The sequence below is a fragment of the Rhinopithecus roxellana genome, chromosome 16, assembly GCF_007565055.1.
Source record: "Rhinopithecus roxellana isolate Shanxi Qingling chromosome 16, ASM756505v1, whole genome shotgun sequence".
NCBI lineage: Eukaryota > Metazoa > Chordata > Mammalia > Primates > Cercopithecidae > Rhinopithecus > Rhinopithecus roxellana.
In genome coordinates, this window is record NC_044564.1 from 7149449 (window position 1) to 7171725 (window position 22277).

The 22277-nt window shown below is 40.0% G+C and overlaps 1 protein-coding gene across 4 annotated transcripts in view; it reads right to left on the reverse strand.

Annotated features, from left to right (window-relative positions):
* The window catches only part of RC3H2 (ring finger and CCCH-type domains 2), a 59051-nt gene extending 39721 nt beyond the window's left edge, over positions 1-19330 (reverse strand). For 2 of the 4 annotated variants that reach the window (XM_010382473.2, XM_010382472.2), the window contains exons 1-4: positions 19077-19330; positions 10347-10644; positions 5622-5739; positions 4363-4596 (exon numbers count right to left, since the gene is read on the reverse strand). In XM_010382473.2, coding sequence (XP_010380775.2) covers positions 4363-4596; positions 5622-5739; positions 10347-10577 — 583 coding nt within the window. In that variant the 5' untranslated portion in view covers positions 10578-10644; positions 19077-19330. Of the gene's footprint in view, positions 1-2364; positions 3006-4362; positions 4597-5621; positions 5740-10346; positions 10645-19076 lie in introns of those variants that run through there. The other 2 variants (XM_030919492.1, XM_030919491.1) reach the window with 2 other exon arrangements.
* Between the last annotated feature and the right edge of the window lie 2947 nt (positions 19331-22277).

The following is a 22277-nucleotide window of genomic DNA, read 5'->3' on the forward strand; positions in this document are numbered from 1 at the left end:
TTTGTAGAGATGGAGTTTCGCCATATTGCCCGGACTGGTCTCCAACTCCAGGACTCAAGCAATGCGGCGCCTAGGCCTCCCAAAGTGCTGGGATTACAGGCATGAGTCATCCCACCCAGCCACATTATTTTCTTAATGTGATCTAATATTCAGTCTGTTCTATTTTCTCCCATTGTCTCAAAAATGTCTTCTCAAAGTATCCAAAGTTCACATATTGCTTTTGATTGATGTATCTATAGGCTTTAGAAAAAAATCTGTATCAATTCTCCACCATCCTCTCACCCTCTCATTTAAAAGAAAATCCATTTGTTAAAGAAAAATTTTTCTGAAAAGTTTCCCACGTTATAGATCTGATAATTTTGCACTGACAATATTTTTAATTTTTTATATATTATTATTTTTTGAGACAAGGTGTTGCTTTGTCACCCAGGCTGGAGCACAGTGGCATCATCACGGCTCACTGTGGTCTCAACTTCACGAGCCTCTGATCTTAGCCTCCTGAGAAGCTAGGACCACAGGTGCATGCCACCATGCCCGGCTAATTTTTGTATTTTTGGTAGAGATGGGGTTTCACCATGTTTCCCAGGCTGGTTTCAAACTCCTGGGCTCAAGTGATCTGCCTGACTTGGCCTCCCAAAACTCTGGGATTATAGGCATGAGCCACTGTGCCCAGCCTATAATATTTTTAAGTGTGGTCCTCTAGCCTTCTTAATTCATGTAAAGTTTGTTTGCTGCCAAGGGCACCTCTTATTCCATGCATCCATGCATCATGTCAAGATATACACAGTACAGGCCTATTTTTTTCACTTTTAGTAATGCTAAGATTTATCAGTGGGTTCAGACTTTATCCATCTATTATAAATTTCCCCAGTTACCTCTCATCTAATGGGGGCAAAATTGTGATTTTTCTAATTGTATCATTTTCTAAATGTATTATTAATTTGAATTCAGCTAAAAGAGGAAACTTTCCTCAATATGTCAGAATCGTACCTGAAATTGTTTGTACATATTGTGTTTCAATGCATTAGAGTCATTCATTATGATGTTTAAACTGCCCCACTTAAATCTAGTAGGCACTCCTTCATGTTCAATTCTTTGTCCTTTCAACAAAATTGTCTCTCCCTTATCTCTTTCTCTAGGGGTCAACTGATCCTCCCACCTAAGCCTCCCAAACTACTGGGATTATAAGCTTTTTTGCTTCCCCTCTCCCCACCCAGCACATGACTTCCTATCCCAGGACTGGAATAAGGCATTTACCCAAAGAGCCCTGCCTCTGTTTAGTGGGAAATGGTATATATGAAAGCCCACAATCTGGGTGTTACGGTTATTCATCACTTCTAAGCATTTTCAGTGGACAGACCATGGACATTGGCATGTTTTAGAAATAGAAAAACAAATGAGTCTGTATTAAAATTGCCAATTCAAATTTAAGGCTGCAGGAGTTTTACTTAAATCTTTGATTTTATACTTGTATCTTTCTTTTTTTTTTTTTTTTTTTTTGAGACGGAGTTTTGCTCTTTCACCCAAGCTAGAGTGAAGTGGGCATAATCTTGGCTCACTCAACCTCTGCCCCCAGGTTAGAGCGATTCTCATGCCTCAGCCTCCCGACTAGCTGAAATTACAAACACCTGCCACCACGTCTGGCTAATTTTTGTATTTTTAGTAGAGATGGGTTTTTGCCACGTTGGCCAGGCTAGTCTTGAACTCCTGACCTCAGGTGATCCACCCGCCTTGGCCTCCCAAAGTGCTGGGATTACAGGTGTGAGCCATGTGCCCGGCCTTGTATCTTTTTTTTAAAGGCTGAAAGTCTTGATTCTGGTGGCATTAACATAATTATTTCCTTACCTGTTTTATGCTACTGTGTGTCTGTTTAAGTTTCTAAATAACAATACCAGTAGAATTATGAACAATATGACAAATGAATATAATTCAGGATTTATTGTATATTCCACTAGGGATATAAAAGTCAAAACACTGTGTTCTAAAGTAACCTGAAATAATTCATTCTCGAATGGATATGCTACCAACTTGTTTTAGCTTTATTTTTAGGTATTATTTTAATCATTTTAAATTAAATTTAAAAAACATTTAAAGTTGTTTTATAATTACATAAAACATTTATGTGGTTTCAAAGTACAAAACAAGATAGAGTTGACAAGGTATAGTTTCTGTCCCTGTCTGCTTTCCCTTGATTCCTTACATACTGGTATTAGTCTTTTTTTTTTTTTTTTTTTTTTTTTTTTTTACCATTGTTTCTTTTGGAAAATTTAAACGAGTAAGTTGGATTTTCTCCCTCCTTCTCTTACTTAGAAAGTACTATACTGAGCACATCATTCTGGACCTTGCTTTTATTTTTTAACTTACCAACATATCTGGAGGTCACACCCTAGCAGAATATATACTTCTTCCTCATTTCTTTCGACAGCTGCATAGTACTACACTGGAAGGATATACCACAGTTTATTATACTAGTACCTTATTACGCATAGGCATTCAGGTTGTTTCCAGATGTTTGCTATTACAAATAGTGCTTTTATAACTTTATGCATTCTATACCTTCTGTTGTCTCTTTGCGATAGATTCCTAGGAGTGGGATTGCTAGACCAAAGGGTAAACACAGAGGTAATATTTTGAGATGCTGCCAAATTCCTCTCTTGCACCATTTTGCATGCCCATGACTATTGGATGAGAGTACCTCAGACCCTTGCCAACAGAATATATTTTCAGACTTTAAGATTCTGCCAATCTGATAGGTGAGAAATGGTATTTCTTGCATCTTTTGCCAATTTTTCAATTGGTTGTTGGTCTTTTTCTTCTGAATTTTTAGACATACCGTATATATTAGTTATATTAGCCCTCTGTGTACATTTGTTACATAATTTATATTTTCCCCAGTTGGTCTTTTTCCTTTGGTTATAATTTTTTTGTGATGTAAATTAAACATAAAAATTATACAGTCAAATATCAATTTCTCCCCTTATTGTTTCTAGATTTTGAGTTAAAGTTAGAAAAATGTTCCCTACTCACAGGTTATACAGAAATATATTCTTTTATTGGTTTTTATTACCTATATAATTTATTTTTATTTTTAATAAGGATTTATGACATGTTTGTAATTTATATAGTTTATAGAGAATAAGAAATGCATCTAATTTTGTCTTTTTCCACATTTTGATCTAGTTGTCCCAATATCACTTATTAAAGTTTCCTTTCCAAAAATAAATTCTACCCGAACTGTAGTTCTAAATCACAAATTTCAAACAATAAACCTTCTAGAAGAAAACACAGCAGGGTACTTCATAACCTTGGTATAGGTGAAGATTTTTTAAGACAGAACATAGATAACACTAATCATAAATAATTATCCCCTAAAAACGATTAAGAGTTTAAACACTTTTTTTCAGACCAAAAAACAGCTTACCTTTCTTTGGTTTATTACGTGTTCAATCTTAGGCCTCTAACTTGGTTTTCTAATTTGTAAAACTGTAGCTATATTGCCTATCTTGACGGCAACTGAAGCTTAAATGAGAAATTTGTTTTAAAACACAAAAACACTGTCTATCATATAAATTAAGATTAGGCCGGGCATGGTGGCTCAAGCCTGTAATCCCAGCACTTTGGGAGGCCGAGACGGGCGGATCACGAGGTCAGGAGATCAAGACCATCCTGGCTAACACGGTGAAACCCTGTCTCTACTAAAAAAAATACAAAAAACTAGCCGGGCGAGGTGGTGGGCGCCTATAGTCCCAGCTACTCTGGAGGCTGAGGCAGGAGAATGGTGTGAACCTGGGAGGTGGAGCTTGCAGTGAGCTGAGATCCGGCCACTGCACTCCAGCTTGGGCGACAGAGCAAGACTCCGTCTCAAAAAAAAAATAAATAAATAAATTAAGATTAATAAAAACAGATTTATCTTGGCTGGGTGCAGTGGCTATAATCCTAGAATTTTGGGAGTCCGGGCGGGCGGATCACCTGAGGTCAGGAGTTCCAGACCAGCCTGGCCAACATGGTGAAACCCTGTCTGTACAAACAATAGAAAAATTAGACGGGTGTGATAGTGTGTGCCTATAGTTCCAGCTACTTAAGGGGCTAAGTCAGGAGAATTGCTTGAACCTGGATGTCGAGGCTGCAGTAAGCCAAGACTGTGCCACTGCACTCCAGCCTGGGTAACAGAGTGAGACACTGTCTCAAACAAAACAAAACAAAACAAAACAGCAATAACAACAACAAAAACAAATTTATCTTTAATTATATCAATATTTGTACATATAAAGACAGGTTGAGTCTCAGGATTCACTGAGCTCCAGAAATTGGCATCCTCAAGCCCCTTACTAATAAAAAAGGTAAGATAGTAACCTATCTTACCTGGCCCTAAAAACTGGCATCCTCGAGCCCTGACAGCGGCCCATAGATTGGCAGACAACTGCTGAGGGTTCTGGTGCTGTAATATCAGTTCTGTTACAGTTCTTTCTCCAAGGGAACGAGCTGCTCGCATGGCTCTTACACGACCTTCTTCCTCCACCAGTTGACAGTTTACAAGTGTCACCAGTTTCCTTTGCATTGGACGGCTCAGTGCACTCTGGTTCAAACTAGCTACACCTTTAGGAAAAGGGAAACAAAGGGAGCTAAAGTTTTTCCAATTAAAAATAAGTCAATTTTCATTATCTGTATTTAACGATTAAGCCATAATTCCTAATGAGTCCCTTGTAATGTGCTTTCATTTTTCTAACAGTATTCTGTCTGTTATTACATTAATAATATTATATTAATAAAAGCACTATTAAACAATGAATTCAAATACTGTACAAATTTCAAGATGCAGTGACTCTGGTAAATTTTTTTTTTTTTTTAGACAAGGTCTTACTCCCACTGCCCAGGTTGAGTGCAGTGGCACGATCACAGCTCACTGCAGCCTCAACTTCCTGGGCTCATGTGATTCTCCTACACCGGCCTCCTCAGTAGCTGGGACTACAGGCATGTGCCACCAAGCCTAGCTAATTTTTTGTATTTTTAGTAAAGATGGGCTTGGTCTCAAACTCCTGGGGTCAAGAAATCCACCCACCTCAGCCTCATAAAGTGCTCAAATTACAGGCATGAAGCCACCACGCCCAGCTTTAATTTTTTTTTTTTTTTTTTTTTTTTTTTGAGACGGAGTCTCACTCTGTCGTCCAGGCTGGAGTGCACTGGTACCATCTCGGCTCACTGCAAGCTCCACCTCCCGGATTCACGCCATTCTCCTGCCTCAGCCTCCCGAGTAGCTGGGACTACAGGCGCCCTCCACCATGCCTGGCTAATTTTTTGTATTTTTAGTAGAGACGGGGTTTCACCATGTTAGCCAGGATGGTCTCTATCTCCTGACCTTGTGATCCGCCCACCTAAGCCTCCCAAAGTGCTGGGATTACAGGCATGAGCCACCATACCCGGCCCCAGCTTGAATTCTTAATGACAATATTGGTTATTTTCAGAAAATGGGACAAGGTAATTTTCTCAATCTATACATTTTTCAAGGCGTTTCTCAAGCAAACTCCTTTCCCACAATTTAATAGGGTATCCACATCAAGTCATTCAAGGTAAATGTACCACCAAGCCCTACTTATCAGTAAAAATGCATTTTATGAACTTACCTTTACCTCCACTTAGTGGTTTTAAGTAGAGTGCCAAATCCTCAACGCATTTCTTTGCAACCTCATAGTGTTTATTCTCACCTAGATTACTTAACTTAATTGACTGATGATCTGGTACCTTAAAAAAAAAAAAAAAAAAAAAAAGTGTTGCAGAAATACATTCATTCAGCTCATGCAACTATTATTTATGTACTTGGTAATAATCTTGGTGAGTATAAAATTATAATGCATAGATAATACATGAAAGCCATTTAAGTAAAATTAAAGTCAAACACCTAGCCAAACTGCTTTCTACAAACCAAAAATAAGGCCAGTCATGGTGGCTCAGGCCTGTAATCTCAGCGCTTTGGGAGGCCAAGGAGGCAGATTAACTGAAGTCAGGAGTTTGAGACCAGCCTGGCCAACATGGTGAAATCCTATCTCTACTAAAAACTACAAAAATTAGACAGGTGTGGGGGTGGACGCCTGTAATCCTAGCTACTCAGGAGGCTGAGGCAGGAGAATCTCTTGAACCCAGGAGGCTGAGGTTGGAGTGAGCTCAGATTGCACCGTGCACTCCAATCTGGGTGACAGAGCGAGACTCCATCTCAAAATAACAACAGCAGCAGCAACAACAAAAAATAACATACTTAATAGCAGGAGCTGTGTGGATTAATGAAGAAAGAGAAGAAGCAGAAAGTTAACAGTATTATATCAATGCTAATTTCTTGGTGTTGGATGTTAACACTAGGTTAAGTTGCGGAAAGTTATACAAGTTCTCTGAATAGTATTTCTTGCAACTTTTTTGTGGGTCTGAAAGAATTTCAAAATTAAAGAGTGGAGAAAAAAGGCAGAGTTGTTTTTTCTTTTCCCCCCATAGCACTTATCACCTTTTCACTATATTATTTACTTAAGATAAGCATTGTAAGATACAGTGTTTTCATTCAAAGGTCAAAACTTGGGTAAAAATTGCAGCTCTGCTACTTCTATGAATGACCTTGAGTAAATTACTTAATTGCTCCAAGTCATAATTTCCATATCTGCAAAATGAAGATGAAAATCTGTATTTTGTAGTATCACTACAAAAGTGCAATATAATTCAACAAATATTTATATTTATGGAGAGCTTACCATGCACTGGGCACAGTTATAGGTATCAGGGATATATCAATGAGCAAAACAGACAAAATGTTTTGCCCTTGTGGAGCTCACATTCTAATGGAGAGTAGAAGAGGCAGCCAATCAATAAATTAAAAACATAATAAATAAATACGTAGTGTTTCAAGAGGTGAAATTATAGATCAAAGATAAGGGGACTGGAAATACTAGCGAGGGGTTACAATTTTAATTAGGGTGGTCAGGACTGGCTCCTTGAAAACTCTGAGATGCGAATAAAGAATGTGAAGAGAGAGGCTAGGCACGGTTGCTCACGCCAATAATCCCAGCATTTTGGGAGGCCAAGGTGGGCAGATCACTTGAGGTCAGGAGTTCGAGACCAGCCTGGCCAACATGGTGAGACCCCATCTCTACCAAAAATACAAAAGTTAGCCAGGCATGGTGGCGTGCACCTGTAATCCGAGCTACTCGGGAGGCTGAAGCAGGAGAATCACTTGAACCTGGGAGGTGGAGGATGCAATGAGCCGAGATTGTGCCACTGCACTCCAACCTGGATGACAGTGAGAGAGTCCACTCAAAAAAAAAAAGAAAGAAAATGGAGACAGACTGAACATTCTAGGCAAAGGTAACAGTCACTATAAAAGCCATCAGGTGGCAATATACTTGGTATATCTGAGAACTGGCTAAGAAGCCGGTGTAGCTTAAGCAGAATAAGAACAGTAGTAGAAGAGGTAACAGAAGTCACATTGTAAAGACCTGTAGGCAATTTAAGGACCAACTGAGATAACATTTACAAATGATATTAACACAGTACCCACTGACCTAGAGCAAATGCTAAATAAATGGTAGCTAGTTTTTTTGCTTTCTTTTTGAGATAGGGTCTCACTCCCATCACCCAGGCTGGAGTGCAGTGGCATAATCTTGGCTCTCTGCAGCCTTAACCTCCTGGGCTCAAATGAACCTCCCATCTTACCATCTCAGCTTCCCAAGTAGCTGGGACTACAGTCACACACCACCACGCCTGACTAATTTTTGTATTTTTTGTAGAGATGGGGTTTCACCATCTTGCCCAGGCTAGTCTCGAACTCCTGGCCTCAAGCGGCCTGCCCACCTCAGCCTCCCAAAGTGCTGAGATTACAGGCGTAAGCCACTGGGTCTGGTGGTTAGCCAGTACTCTGACAAAAAGTTTACATTTTATCAAATCTAAAATGTTATTGTTTGCAAGAGACAACATTATTTTATACTCCATTAACAAAAATATATTGCCAGTTAAATTAAGATACACTATTGAATGTAGATGCACCTTGATTTCATGGTGTGTAACTTGATTATAAACACTGAAAAGAGATTTTGTGCTTTACAAGGAGGACTTCAAATTCAAGATACTAAGGGAATGAAGTATTTTGGTTTATTGGATTTTCTATCAAATCAGAAAAATAATTCCTTTTTGGCTTTAATATGCAGTACATGATGTATAGAATTTCATCTTCTTCGTAACCTGTAAAATGGGGATAATAACCACCTGAAAAGCTATGGTAAGAATTAGTAATAATAGGCCGGGCGCGGTGGCTCAAGCCTGTAATCCCAGCACTTTGGGAGGCCGAGACGGGCGGATCACGAGGTCAGGAGATCGAGACCCTCCTGGCTAACACGGTGAAACCTCGTCTCTACTAAAAAATACAAAAAACTAGCCGGGCGAGGTGGCGGGCGCCTGTAGCCCCAGCTACTCGGGAGGCTGAGGCAGGAGAATGGCTTAAACCCGGGTGGCGGAGCTTGCAGTGAGCTGAGATCCGGCCACTGCACTCCAGCCTGGGCGACAGAGCGAGACTCTGTCTCAAAAAAAAAAAAAAAAAAAAAAAAGAATTAGTAATAATAAATGCTGAATACTTACTGTCAAACCTAATGTAAAGTTGACCCTCATTAAATAGAAGTTATTTCAAATCTAGAGTCTTGCTTTGATTCAATAAAATAATTACAAACACGAATTCTATAGCACATGCTCTTTTTTTTTTCCCTCATGTTCGACTCAACCATCACATAGCTCAGAGGTGTCTTTTGGCTTCTGTGAGCCACACTGAAAGAACTGTCTTGGGCCACACATAAGATACACTAACACTAACAATAGCTGATGAGCTTAAAAAAAAAAGAAAGTTTACGAATTTGTGTTGGGCCACACTCAAAGCTGTCCTGGGCTGCATGCAGCCTGAAAGTCAGATAAGCTTGACACAGCATATGGTCATAAGAAATCATGCAGAATTGGGCCGGGCGCGGTGGCTCAAGCCTGTAATCCCAGCACTTTGGGAGGCCGAGACGGGCGGATCACGAGGTCAGGAGATCGAGACTATCCTGGCTAACACGGTGAAACCCCGTCTCTACTAAAAAAATACAAAAAACTAGCCGGGCGAGGTGTTGGGCGCCTGTAGTCCCAGCTACTTGGGAGGCTGAGGCAGGAGAATGGCGGGAACCCGGGAGGCGGAGCTTGCAGTGAGCTGAGATCTGGCCACTGCACTCCAGCCCGGGCGACAGAGCGAGACTCCGTCTCAAAAAAAAAAAAAAAAAAAAAAAAAGAAAGAAATCATGCAGAATTAGAATTTATTACTGACACATTGGTTTTTGGTTTTCCATATAAACATCCCTGCACAGACCTTATTTTTTCATTTACACTATTATACAAAAAGTTAAGTGAGGTAAAAAAGAGTAACAACGACAACAGAAAAACCTGTTTCTGGTCAAAGCTTTGATTACATTTCTTTTCATATCACCTAGTGAACAAACATGTATGCTTATATAAAAACGTTTCTTATCCACCAAAATGACTTACATACATAAATTTTAGCCACAGAATTAAAGAAATATGTGACTATAATATAATCTATGGTTTGTATAAGGATATGACATTATCTAAAGAAAATCTTTTGCAGAATACAATCATGAAAATCAGGTACATTGAGATTTATTTTTTACACCTTAATGATCACTAAACATACTTTATACCTATTACTGAACAAAGTTCAATAACCATTTCATGTAACAAATTATTAGGTTGCTGCAAAAGTAATTGCAGTTTTTGCCATTAAAGCCACGTAAGATGGCTGGGTGCAGTGGCTCATGCCTGTAATCCTAGCACACTGGGAGGCCGAGGTGGGCAGATCACCTAAGGTCAGGAGTTCCAGACCAGCCTGGCCAATATAGTGAAACCCTGTCTCCACTAAAAATACAAAAAAAATTAGCTGGGTATGGTGGTGCGTGCCTGTAGTCCCAGCTACTTGGGAGGCTGAAGCAGGAGAATCACTTGAACCCGGGAGGTGGGAATTGCAGTGAGCCCAGATTACACCACTGCACTCCAGGCTGGGAGACAGAGAGAGACTCTGTCTCAAAAAAAAAAAAAAAAAAAAAAAAGGCCACATAAGACACACTAACACTAACGATAGCTGATGAGCTAAAAAAATAAAAACAAAAATAAATCACAAAAAAAACTCACAATGTTTTAAAAGTTTATGAATTTGTGTTGAGCTGCATTCAAAGATGTCCTGGGCCGCAAGTGGCCTGAAGGCTGGACAAGCCATTAAAATAATGGCAAAAACAGCGATTACTTTTGCACCAACCTATAGTAAAATCTTGAACACTTACCTGGGCTCCAACTAACTGGAGAAGTGCAAAGTTGACAGGAAGTACATCAATATCTGTGTTGATGGCAGTCTGGTCAAAAGGACAAGCTTTTCGATGAAGTTTATTCAAGCAGGTCTTGCAAACAGTGTGTGAACAACCTAAACTGATGGGTTTGTGCACATTCTCATCAAATTCATTATAGCAGATTGGACAGGACAGAAATTCTGTCCATTGAGCTGCCTGCACAGGCATTGTGGAAGCTGGACGCTCGGGTTAGCAGTCTAGCAGATCATTATTTTGCTGTGTAGTGTTTTTTAAGCTAGAAATGGACAAAAGTATGAATTAACCACATATTCATCATTCACCTTTCAAGAGTTAATTGCTTAAATCAACCAATGGCTTCAGACCTAAAATACTTCTGAATAATTTCATAACATTTGGATGTATTTTTTAAAAAACCTATTTACTGAATTAATTAAATTTCTGAAATTGCATGGAAACAATACCTTAATAGTGTTCCTTTCAACTAAACTGTATTTATATTGGTTGCTCACATAATAATCATCAAAGCTTTTATGTTTTTTTCTCAATGACCACATCAAACAAGCAAATTAACTTTCCATATTCCATTTTTAGGAACACAAATTACTTTGGACTGCTGGGGTGTTTGTTTTGTTGTTTTGTTTTTTAAGTGTTTCCCTTGGATAACCAGTACCCCAAAACATAATAAGGTATGGCCAGGAGTTAGTGAACTTTGAAAACTACTCATCCCGCCGGGCGCGGTGGCTCAAGCCTGTAATCCCAGCACTTTGGGAGGCCGAGATGGGCGGATCACGAGGTCAGGAGATCGAGACCATCCTGGCTAACACGGTGAAACCCCATCTCTACTAAAAAACACAAAAAACTAGCCGGGCGAGGTGGCAGGTGCCTGTAGTCCCAGCTACTTGGGAGGCTGAGGCAGGAGAATGGCGTAAACCCGGGAGGCGGAGCTTGTAGTGAGCTGAGATCTGGCCACTGCACTCCACCCTGGGCCACAGAGCAAGACTCCGTCTCAAAAAAAAAAAAAAAAAATGAAAACTACTCATCCAAATACTATTGTAGAGACTCAAGTGTGAAGAAAACAGCCTTGCCACCTGAAAGAAGAAATCTCTGACAAGACTTGGCTAGGAAGCAAAATGAGGTACTGAAAATCAACATATAAGAGAAGACTGTGATGAGTGAAAGATGATTAAGAGAGTTGTTTGTTCATAAATGAAAGAATAATGCTGACCACAACATACAGTGCCAAAGTAAAACCAACAAAAAATTGTCTTAAAAATCGTGTATTGTTCATTACAATACTTCTAATAAAACTATATTATTTAGTGATTGATATACATAACCAAAACTGTAAAGTCCAATGAGGAAGACGTAGAAGAAAAAACATTATTCTAAAAAGTTATACAGGCATGATTAAAAACTGAAAAGGCATATATAAAAAAAAAACAGTGAGAGAATTTTTCTTGTTTCTAAGATCAAAATATTCCTGCCTGGCATGGTGGCTCACACCTATAATTGCAGCACTTTGGGAGGCCAAGGCGGGAGGATCACCTGAGGTCAGGAGCTCGCGACCAGACTGACTAACATGGATAAATCCCATCTCTACTAAAAATACAAAATTAGCCACACGTGGTGGCACATGCCTGTAATCCCAGCTACTAAGGAGGCTGAGGGAGGAGAATTACGTGAATCTGGAAGGCGGATGTTGCAGTGAGCCAAGATCACGCCATTGCACTCCAGCCTGTTCAACAAGAGCGAAACTTTGTCTCAAAAAAAAAAAAAAAAAAAAAATCCACAATTTTAGTAAAGTAAAAGATTTAGTAGCAAAACAACACTAATCTGAACACACTAAACTTCCCAGATTTTCTTTATCTTCCAATTCAAGACTTATATAAGTCTGACAAAAGCTCTCTGGTGAACAAGAAATCTAGGTATTTAGGGCAATTAAACAACCAATACTTTATTTCACAGGAATGTTTACCAACCCAAATATATTAGTTCCACAGAAATTAGATGTTTAAAAATGTAGTCACATTCAGGAGAGAAAAAATACATAACTGAAAGTATTCTCCATTATGCCAACAAACAAAAAAATTCTATTAGCCTTTATTGTGTTTCTTTTTTTGTATTTTTTTTTTTTTTTTTTTTTTTTTTTGAGACAGTCTTGCTCTGTCACCCAGACTGGAGTGCAATGGTGCGATCTCGGCTTACTGCAACCTTTGCCTCCTGGGTTCAAGTGATTCTCCCGCCTTAGCCTCCCAAGTAGCTGGGACGGCACCTGCCATCATGCCCGGCTAATTTTCGTAGAGAAGGGGTTTCACCATGTTGGCCAGGTTGGTCTTGAACTCCTGACCTCACATGTCTGGCTGCCTCAGCCTCCCAAAGTGCTGGGATTGCAGGCATGAGCCACCGTACCTGGACCTGTGCTTTTATATTCACAAAAACCAAGATTAAAAAAAAAAAAAAAAAAGGCCGGGCGCGGTGGCTCAAGCCTGTAATCCCAGCACTTTGGGAGGCCGAGATGGGCGGATCACGAGGTCAGGAGATCGAGACCATCCTGGCTAACACGGTGAAACCCCGTCTCTACTAAAAACTACAAAAAACTAGCTGGGCGACGTGGCGGCGCCTGTAGTCCCAGCTACTCAGGAGGCTGAGACAGGAGAATGGCGTGAACCCGGGAGGCGGAGCTTGCAGTGAGCTGAGATCCGGCCACAGCACTCCAGCCTGGGTGACAGAGCGAGACTCCGTCTCAAAAAAAAAAAAAAAAAAAAAAAAAAAAAACTTGGTATAAATGAATTACAGGGCTTGCTATGTAAAAAGCACCCATATATAAACTTTCTCAAACAGCTCTAACGCAAATTATCTAAAATCTTATCTTTAAAGTAACCAAATGTTCCAAGTTATAATTTATTTTACAACTTTCAACCTCAAACTACCACATCTATTAACGCCATCAATCTAAAAACCAATTAGTTTCCTTCCAACTTTAGAGATGAGCACTGAGCAGGTGAATATATCACTCCCTAAAACTACTGAACATTTTTAACATTCAGTTTTCTGGTTTGCAGAATTATACAATAAGAGGCCTTTGAGGAAGAATGAATTTCATCTTAAATCTACTGAAAGCCCTAATTTAGTTAATAACTTGAACTGATTAAATATTTATGAAAACAGGACACTGCATGTAGTTTTTCATAATGACCACCTGTTTGGAAATGTTAATTCTGTGGTTTAGGGTATCACAGGCCACCTGGTAGTACAAAATAAGAGCAAATACCTTTTCCTTAGTTTTCCAAGGCCTTTCTCAAATGCTTGATATTAAAGCACATAAGTAGGGGGTTGGGGGGGAGTTTCAACTAAACAGAAAAATGCTATCTTTCATATTGTTACCTACTACATAGTTTTAAACTGCTTCAAACTATACCAGAGCACACTTAATAGTTTTATATTACAATAGTCCTTAGTGTATTTAGGCATAGAAACATCAGAGGTTTTAACATAATTAATGCTGAGAAGTTTAATTTCTACCACAAATTGAATTAATACCTTTAAGATATAAAGAAAAAACACTTCAAGCCTGTAATCCCAGCACTTTGGGAGGCCGAGACGGGCGGATCACGAGGTCAGGAGATCGAGACCACCCTGGCTAACACGGTGAAACCCCGTCTCTACTAAAAATACAAAAACTAGCCGGGCAAGGTGGCGGGCGCCTGTAGTCCCAGCTACTCGGGAGGCTGAGGCAGGAGAATGGCGTAAACCCGGGAGGCGGAGCTTGCAGTGAGCTGAGATCTGGCCACTGCACTCCAGTCCGGGCGACAGAGCGAGACTCCGCCTCAAAAAAAAAAAAAAAGAAAAAACACTGCCAAAATTTTGGCAATAACTCTACCAAATTTTCTTCTCTGTGTCAGAGTCTAACTTTCTGATAGTAAATTATGGACTAAACTTCCCTTACACCATCAGATGTAAGAAATGCTTTTTCTAAAAATGTTTTTCTTCAGTGATATTATCAGTAAATCCTAGATTCCTTAATTAAGATAAATACAATATAAAATTTTATCTGAAACACAGAAGAAACTTCATTCCTTCAAAACAGGCACTTTGCAAATGTTTACCTAGAAAATATTTTTGTAACTACCAAAAATGGTAAATATTCTATTGTCTTTATAATTGAAAAAGCATATAAATGAACCATGGAGCACAAAGACTATATATTAATTTGCAAAACTTCTAGACCTATACTAATACATTTTAAGCAACTCATTTGAGTCTATGTAAGTCTAAATTGCTATGAATATTTATAGTTACTACTGAAGTATTCTTCCCGAATAATCAAAACATTTCAAACTGAGATAAAATGGATTAAAAGGCCTACAACTCAAGATACCTAAAGTGATTCCTTAAGAAAAACATTCTAATTATTTGTATAAACCAATTTTAGTTACCAGTTACAAAAATTGAAGAAAGACAATAAGATAAAGCATTGGAGTGAGAAATGCTAAATTAACGGTGGGACCATAAACAGTTTTTCCCTCAAATAATTTTCCAGACTGCAAGTTCCTTGCTATAAGTGCTGACACACAAAACAGGAAGCATAATAGGCACCTCTTATATGATTCAAATTACAAACTGCTTTAATAAGAGCCAGCTAAATACTTTCATTTTCTCTTATTAGTCTACCATATTATGCAGCCAGTTAGGTCTACAGCATCTGATTTTAAAATGCCAGAATAAAGTTTATGCTTCTTTAACTGTCATATATGTATACAGCATTTTACAATTCTCTTAATAAAAATGTAAACATTAGGGCTTAGTTCTTCTAATTAAAACAATCATTGTTTTCATTCTAGTTAACCCATGTGAGGAATATAAGCTACTTATATGGACTGTCACGGTACTTCCCAGTTTAGAAAACTTAAAAATAATTAGTTTTGTTCTTAAAAAAATGATATTTAAAGCATAAGTACAATTTGGATCTCAAGCTAAAAGACAAGTAAAAACCAAAACAACAATGGAAACAACTTGTAAGCTAGAAACTCTGCATTGGAGAAAAAGGAATTGAATTGCAATTTAAAAGACGGCTATAATATGTGAATTTGCTGTTAACGTGTGAAGTATATATGACTCAAATTTTTCTTAAATACACTATGGGGTTGAACTCAGTTTTAAAATAACTATTAGATATAACTTCCAATGCATTCTTTTTTTTTTTTTCATTCTGTTGCCCAGGCTAGAGGGCAGTAGTGCGATCTTGGCTCACTGCAACCTCCGCCTCCCAGTTTCCTGTGATTCTCCTGCCTCAGTCTCCTGAGTAACTGGGATTATAGGTGCACACCACCATGCCTGGCTAATTTTTGTAATTTTAGTAGAGAGGGGGTTTCACCTGTTGGTCAGGCTGGTCTCAAAGTCCTGACCTGGTGATCTACCCACCTTGTCCTCCCAAAGTCCTGGGACTACAGGTGTGAGCCACTGCACCTGGCCTCAATGAATTCTAATAGGGCAGTAATGAGATCACTTCTTTTTTATTTATTTATTTTTTGAGACGGAGTTTCACTCTTGTTGCCTAGGCTGGAGTGCAACGGCAGGATCTCGGCTCACTGCAACGTCCGCCTCCCGGGTTCAAGTGATTCTCCTGCCTCAGTCTCCCGAGTAGCTGGGATTACAGGCATGCACCACCAAGCCTGGCTAATTTTTTGTAATTTTAGTAGAGATGGGGTTTATCCAAGTTGGTCAGGCTGGTCTTGAACTCCCGACCTCAGATGATTCACCCACCTCTGCCTTCCAAAGTGGTGGGATTACAGGCATGAGCCATCTTTCTATTTTAACAAATATAACTAATATTAGTGATGACTAGAAAAATACTTTTTTTTGAGATAGAACTTACTTCTGCCTATCAAATAATAGCCAATGGATAACTTCATCCTTCATATTACCAAAGTCCTTAGCTCTTTAATTATTCTGATTGTAACAGGACAATCTATCTGGAAGTTTTGGATTTTTATACATCTACTTTTATTCCAATATATTTCTTGGAAGAGTAATGCTGATCTACAACAGTAATGTCCAACAGAAATAAGTGAGCCATTATAATCCAAGTAATTTTTAATTTTCTGGTAGTCACATTAAAAAAGGTTAAAAGAGGCCAGGTACGGTGGCTCACACCTGTGATCGCAGCACTTTGGGAGGCCAAGGTGGGAGGTGGGTGGATCACTTGATGTCAGGAGTTCTAGGCCCGCTTGGCCAACATAGCAAAACCCCATCTCTATTGAAAATACAGAAACTAGCCTGGCATAGTGGTGCCTTCCTGTAATCTCAACTACTCAGGAAGCTGAGGCGCAAGAATTGCTTGAGCCTGCAAGTGGAGGTTGCAGTGAACCCAGATGGTGCCACTGCACTCCAGCCTGGGTGACAGAGACAGACTGTGTCTCAAAAAAAAAAAAAAAAAAAAGTTAAAAGAAAATAGGTAAAATTATTTTTAGTAATACATTTTATTTATCCCAGTTTATACAAAATATCATTTCAACATGTTGTCAATATTAAAATTATCGAGATATTTAAAAAATTTTAGTACTGTCATTGAAATATGGTATTTTACACCTACAGGATATCTCAATTCACACTAGCCACATTTCAAATCCTTAACTGTCACATGTGGCCACTGGCTAGTACTGGACAGTGCAACTCTAGAATATTTAAGATTACAAAGTAATACTCAAAACTAACTTTTATCAAGAAATTGAGGTTAAACTCACACACTTAAAGCTTCAGTAAAATTAGAAAACGCTGATCATAACATTCATGAGACTGGATGCAAAACACGAACTTACTTTTAATTTTCAACTAGCTTTATTTTATCCATGCTTCCTTTTCCCATCACTAAAAAGTGAAACTCCAACACAGTCCAAATTAAACAATAAGTACTTACTACAACCTTGTTATAAAGTTTTTTTTTTTTTAGCGTTCTTAGTTATTGCAAACAATGTAGAAGTTCAATTTTTGAATATAAAATCCTGAGTGTAAAGAAGAATGCTGTGCCAAAATGGAATTTTTTGGTTTTTTCAAAGTGGAAGACAGCAAATTACAAAAGCAGAGTATGATTTAACAAAAATATATGAACAAAGGACATAAGTCTTCTTACATGTCAGGTTGCCACAACAGAAATAACAGATCGGGGGTAACTCAAAGGATCCACTAATGAACACGAGTGTAATTAAATCCTCGCCGAACAAGTGCCTGTTTGAATTATAACATCTGCTTTTTCTAAACGTAACTAGAATATGTTTTACATTCTATCCTCTAGCAATTTTCCAAACTCTAAAATTTTGAAAACATGAATCTCCAAATCAATGAAAATGCCAATACTGGAAAACAATATTTACATTGTTTTTCCTTTAACAGGATGTAGTGACCTCTACTTCTTCAAAAATTGAACGTGGAAGTAAACAGCGTAAGAAAGGCTTGTGAAGCTAGAACAGTGGTATAGCTTTTTAGACAGACAAAAGGTGTTTTAAAAAGAAGAATCTATTAATATTCTTAATATTGTAAAAAGTTTTTAACTAAGTTTGTATGTTTAACCATTAAAAGGCTGCACCGGCTAACATTTGTTTCTTTGCTTTTGAGTGACATTTTACCACTGTGGTGTAGCAACGTTAGCTTTCTCAGGGTAACCAAAAGTTCCTATTGGAACTTAAAGTTTGGCCAATACAAAATTGGAAAAAAGATTACTTAAAGCACTTTATTTGGGATACAAAGTCACCCACCCACAATGGGTAGGGGGAGAGTAGAAATGAAAAAAAGAAAGGCCCTGGGTAAGGGGAGAGAACGAATTAAAAAGTGAACCCAAGGGTTATGAAAATATAAATAAATCACTGGATTAGATTTACTTTATGCCAGTGATTACTTGAGTCAATTTTGGTGTGAAGGATGTATCAGCCGGTATCTTAAACTGTTGCCTTGTTATTTGAAGGATGGAAATGACAGCTACCCTTATCTTCTCCCATCCTGAAAGCTAAGGATAGAAAAAAGTACAGCTGCTTCTCTGAGAAACAAAGATGCTTTCTACCATTCTTCTAAGATGGTGGAAGAGTCTCCTCAAGAGGCTACACCAAGAAGGAAAAATCAGAGAGGGAAAGAAGAAAGCCATAGCAGAATTCCCTGGCTGTGTTTCATGCCATTGCTCCTAGCCACAACCCCTGTGCGACCACTCAGGTCCGGCCATCCCCATCGAGGGAGGTTAAGCCCTCCCAAGGCATTGTTTGGCCGGGGTTCCTATTTACCACTCAGATCGCCTCCACCATCCCCTATGTTAGGGTCTCGGGAAGCCCCAGGATAGAAAGCTGAAAAGCTAGGAGAGGACTTGCTTTCGAGGACCTCTTCTAAACCCCCTTACTAACTGGTGTAGGAAAGGGAGAGTGAAGCCGGGCCTCTGCTTGGGTGGGTTCCTTAGGGGTCAGAGACGTCCGCTCAGCCAGTGTCGAAGGAAGGTGGCCATTTGAGCCGGTCGCTCCGCATCGAAAAAGCCCTACCAGAGAGAGGGGCCTCCGCAGGGCCCGGGTTCCGTCCGAGTGTCAGATGCGGCCCTCAGTTCCCAACCCTCGAGGCACCAGGGGCGACAGCTCACAGGCCTCAGGGGCTGAGAGTGGTCTCCCGCCCGACCGCCGGGGACCAGGCACCCGGGCTGGGGCCCGAGCCGCATCGTGCCCGCCCCCGCCCTACCTGAGGGGGCCCGGGTGGGGTCGCTAAGGGCCGCTCCCGGGAGCCCCGCGACGGCGCGGCTCGGCGACGGAGGCGCCTCGTCTCGCCGGGGCAGAGCTCGGCGGAGGTTTCACGACCTCAAACTCCATCGGGAGCTACAGGGACAGCCCCGTTGGCGGCGGCGAAGGCCGCGACGGGGCCTCCTCCTCCTCCCTCTCCCTCCACCTCCGCCTCCTCCTCCTCCTCCTCCTCCTCACCACGGAGGCGGACCTGGAGGAATCCCGACCTAGCTCTCGCGAGAAGTTACTCCCAACTTAACGCGAGATTACGCCAGCCCGGGAGTCGGGAGTTGGAAGGAAAGCGTAGTAGCCCCAGCCACCCAAACTGCGTATCAACTTCCCTCTGCCTCAGCGGATCCACCCCGATCACGTGACAAGGGAGCCCCGGAGCACTGTGGGAGGTACTATGAGAAGAACTAGGCAAGCCGAAGGGATTGATGGGAAACTCCTTGCACATTCATCTGCGCCTTGAGCCGGCTTTCTAGACGCTGGTTTGAGCCAGTGTCTCCTTCGTGAAAAGCATGGAATCCATTGAGCAGAATCTGATACATCTGTGTTACATTCTACTTCACGTTTCTGTAATGACAAGCTGACAGGATCCCTCAATCCCTCCACAATGTCAAGTAATCTCCCAATTACAAAAACAAAAAAGAAAACATGTATTTCGCAGGCACTTCCACGTCTCCCTTCTTTATTAAAGAGAGAACTCTGTTCCTAGACAAAGAGTCCAAAGGAAAAAAAAAAAAAGCTCTGAGCGCCTCAAAAGCTGGCAAAGATAAAAATTTAAGCACAAATTCTGGCATCATATCTCAAATATTTGTTGAAGCTTTTTCCACAGCGAATTAAGGTAAGAATGATTCTTACTGTTTATGATTTGTAGATGAAACAGACTTGGAATAGGGATAAGATAATTAACATTTATAAACTACTTAGTATGTGTAAGGTCCTGTGTTAGGTGATATTTAATTGTAAATGTTTTAGTTTTATTTACATTTCATTTAATTAGCAAGGTGATCCTAGAAGGCAGATACAATGTACCTCTTGTTACTGATGAGAAACTAAAGAATGTAGGCTAGAAAATGACCATGACGCCTGGCGCGGTGGCTCACGCCTGTAATACCAGCACTTTGGGAGGCCGAGGCGGGTGGATCACGAGGTCAGAAGTTAGAGACCAGTCTGGCCAACATAGTGAAACCCTGTCTCTACTAAAAATACAAAAATTAGTTGGGTGTGGTGGCGGGCACCTGTAATCCCAGCTACTCGGTGGACTGAGACAGGAGAATCGCGTGAACCCGGGAGGCGGAGGTTGCCATGAGCGGAGACCACCATTGTGCTACAGGCGGGGGGGGGGGGGGGGGGGGGGGCGGGAAGTGCCAGACTCCGTCTCAAAAAAAAAAAGAAAGAAAAAGAAAAAAAAGGACCATGACTTGTAATTAAACTCAAGGCACTTTCCAATGTGAAATCAGATGTCCAACAACAAAAATATGCAAGTAAACAAGATTAATTAGAATATGGAAAATTTGCTTTTACAGTTTCAACAAAATATATGGTTATTACCTATTATATTTGTCTGAATGACAGGCAAAGATCAATGTTTTTGCAAAAAGATTCACTGGCCACATCAAAGACGTTTCTTCCACACATTATCTTTTTCGTTCTCTTCTCTTTATGATACATATGCCAAGCCTAGAGAACTGTTAACAACCAATACTTGTTTCAGTAATTTCAACTGGACAGTTATAGGTGATTTTACATGTACATACTTGTTTTCCACACTATTGTGTGTATACACACACACACACACTATACATATATAAATATATACACATATATACATACATATATACATATATGTATGCATATATATTTTTGAGATGGAGTCTCGCTGTGTCTCAGAGGCTGGAGTGCAATAGCGCAGTCTCGGCTCACTGCAACCTCCGCCTCCCGGGTTTAAAGGATTCTCCTGCCTTAGCCTCCCCAGTAGCTGGGATTACAGACGCCCGCCATCATGCCTGGCTATTTTTTTTTTTTTGTATTTTTGTAGACAGGGTTTCACCATGTTGGCCAGGCTGGTCTTGAACTCCTGACCTCAGAAGATCCGCCCACCTCGGCCTCCAAAGTGTTGGGATTACAGGCGTGAGCCACCGCGCCAGGCCATATTTTTCTATTCTACTGGATATATTTACATTTCACTAGACAGGAGGATGTTTATTTCGGATAATCTGAGATTTCTCAAAGGTGTCCTGACCACCATATTTATTTTTATTTTATTTTTGAGACGGGGTCTGGCTCCCTCACCCAGGCTGAACTGCAGCGGTGCGATCTCGGCTTATTGCAACCTCCACCTCCCAGTTTCAAGGGATTCTCCTGCCTCAGACTCTGGAGTAGCTGGGATTACAGGCAAGCGCCACCATGCCCAGCTAATTTTTGTATATTTAGTGAAGGGTTTTCATCAGGTTGGCCAGGCTTGCCTCGAACTCCTGACGTCAAGTGATCTGGCCTCCCAAAGTGTTGGGATTACAGGAGTGAGCCTTGGCGCCTGGCCATGACCACCATATTTAAAATTACAATCCCATCCCCCTTCTCTGATACTCCCTATTCCTGATTTTTCTCCAAATTCCTTCTCAAACTTTGACAGACATAGATTTTACTTACTTGTTTACTATTCCTCTGCCTTCACTACAATGTTTCACAAGAGCAGGAATTTTTGTCTGTATACCTAACTTATACTGCATTGTAAGGACTCAGGAAGTATTTGCTAGATGAATGATTAATGAATAGCCAGGAGAAACTGTATCCTTTAAATTGTATCTTTTAAAATTCGAAGATGAAGACAAAACACATAGTTCTCCATTCCCACCTCCAGTTTATTATTTCTTATGTAAACATGTAAGATAGTTACATCCCAGGAAAAAGGGCAAGTGTTTTCTGTTACAACAAAGTAACGACTACCTTTTCAAGATCTTTTATAGGTAAATGGAGTAAATGAAGAGGTTGAACTCAAACACTTTGCATTTTTCTGTCATATCAGAAACACAAACTGTGAATATGTTAAATGAATAAATTCTATACTTTGTCATACCTTCACTTTAAAAAAAGATTCCGTTTTCCTGAAAATTTTTAGACATATCATGCAAACAGACACTCCTAGGAATGTTTGGAG